Source organism: Gavialis gangeticus, unplaced genomic scaffold (genome assembly GCF_001723915.1).
Source record: "Gavialis gangeticus isolate Ggan-Ray unplaced genomic scaffold, GavGan_comp1, whole genome shotgun sequence".
Taxonomy (NCBI): domain Eukaryota; kingdom Metazoa; phylum Chordata; order Crocodylia; family Gavialidae; genus Gavialis; species Gavialis gangeticus.
The window spans coordinates 1,824,966-1,826,237 of record NW_017729032.1 but is presented as its reverse complement, the minus strand read 5'-3'; the positions used below and the strand labels follow the sequence as shown (position 1 = coordinate 1,826,237).

Sequence of the window (1,272 nt, the reverse complement as noted above, 5' to 3'; positions counted from 1 at the left end):
CCCCCACCTGGTCGGAGGCCTCGTTCTCGCTGCTGTAGCAGCACCCCATGGCCGGGCCAGGCCGGGCCGGGAGGCGGGGGCGGGAGCGGTGGGCGCTGTCCGGCTGGGCCCGGCCGCCCCGGTCACATGAGCCCTCGCTCCAACAACAAGCGCGAGGGAGGAGACAGGGTAAGTGAAGGGGGAGGAGGGAGAAGAGGAGGCCACTCCCCCCAGCCCCACTCCGCCGCTTCCGGGCACGTGACCCGCCTGCCGCTTCCCCGGCACGTGACCGGCGGGGGAGAGAGGGGGAGGAGCCAATCGGCGCGCTCCGCTAGGGGGTCACGTGGCGGGGGAGGCCGGAGCTTTGCGGCGTCACGTGGGGCGGGCAGGGGAACCGGCTGCGTGTCCGCTGGGTCACGTGAGAAGGAGGGCCAGCTCTCTGGTCACGTGACAGGGGCAGGGCTATATAAGAGGCTGGGTCCTGTGGGGGTGCTCTCAGACAGGGCGGGTTGTGGGAGTTGTTGTGTGTGTGGTGTAGTGGGGGCTTCAGAGCCTCCAAGGATGGAGACCATTTCTTCTGTTTGATTCCCAAGGGAGGGGGTTTTTCTAGCCTTGACTTCCTTTGCTGCAGCCTGTGCCCACTGCTCCTTGTCCTGCTAAATGCCCCTGCTGAGTGCAGCCCAGGTCTACTCTCTTTGCACCCCCCCAACCCTTGGGGTGCAGGTGTCTGAGGGAGCTGCATCCGCAGGTGCCATACTGCTGCTCTCACACTTGCTTTCCCCACTGCGTGAAATCCAGAGGCTGGATGCACCGGGGACCCTCATGTCCTGGATTGGCTTCCCCCTGCCAGAGAGTGGCAGGGGCACCTCCTGAAACCTGCTGGGGAGCTACTGCACTAGATGCAGCCATTAAATGCAGTGGTTAGCATGGTTTTTCTTTCTTTTTTAACTATATTTTCCTGCATATGACATGAATGAAGACAAAAAAGTTCTTTCCTGTTGTAAGTCAGGGACCCCTGGTATGGCTGTATGAGCACTCATGGTGCTCTGGCAAGGTGCCAGAGGACTGGAAGAGGGCTAATGTGGGTCCCATCTTTAAAAAGGGGAGGAAGGAGGACCCAGGAAACTATAGGCCAGTTAGTCTTACCTCGGTCCTGGGGAAGCTTTTTCAGAGAATTATCCTGGCGCATGTCCACGAGGGGCCAGGGGGGAGATCATGCTTAGGGGCAACCAACACTGGTTCATTTGAAGCAGGTCCTGTCAGACCAACCTGGTGGCCTTCTACGACCAGGCC

General features: G+C 60.8%; 1 protein-coding gene across 1 annotated transcript in view; it reads right to left on the bottom strand.

Moving 5' to 3' along the window:
- LAMTOR1 (late endosomal/lysosomal adaptor, MAPK and MTOR activator 1) overlaps positions 1–190 on the bottom strand; it is a 19,292-nt gene extending 19,102 nt beyond the window's left edge. The window contains exon 1 of the mRNA XM_019525330.1: positions 8–190. Within this exon, the coding sequence (XP_019380875.1) occupies positions 8–49 (42 nt within the window). The 5' untranslated portion in view covers positions 50–190. The remainder of the gene's footprint in view (positions 1–7) is intronic.
- Between the last annotated feature and the right edge of the window lie 1,082 nt (positions 191–1,272).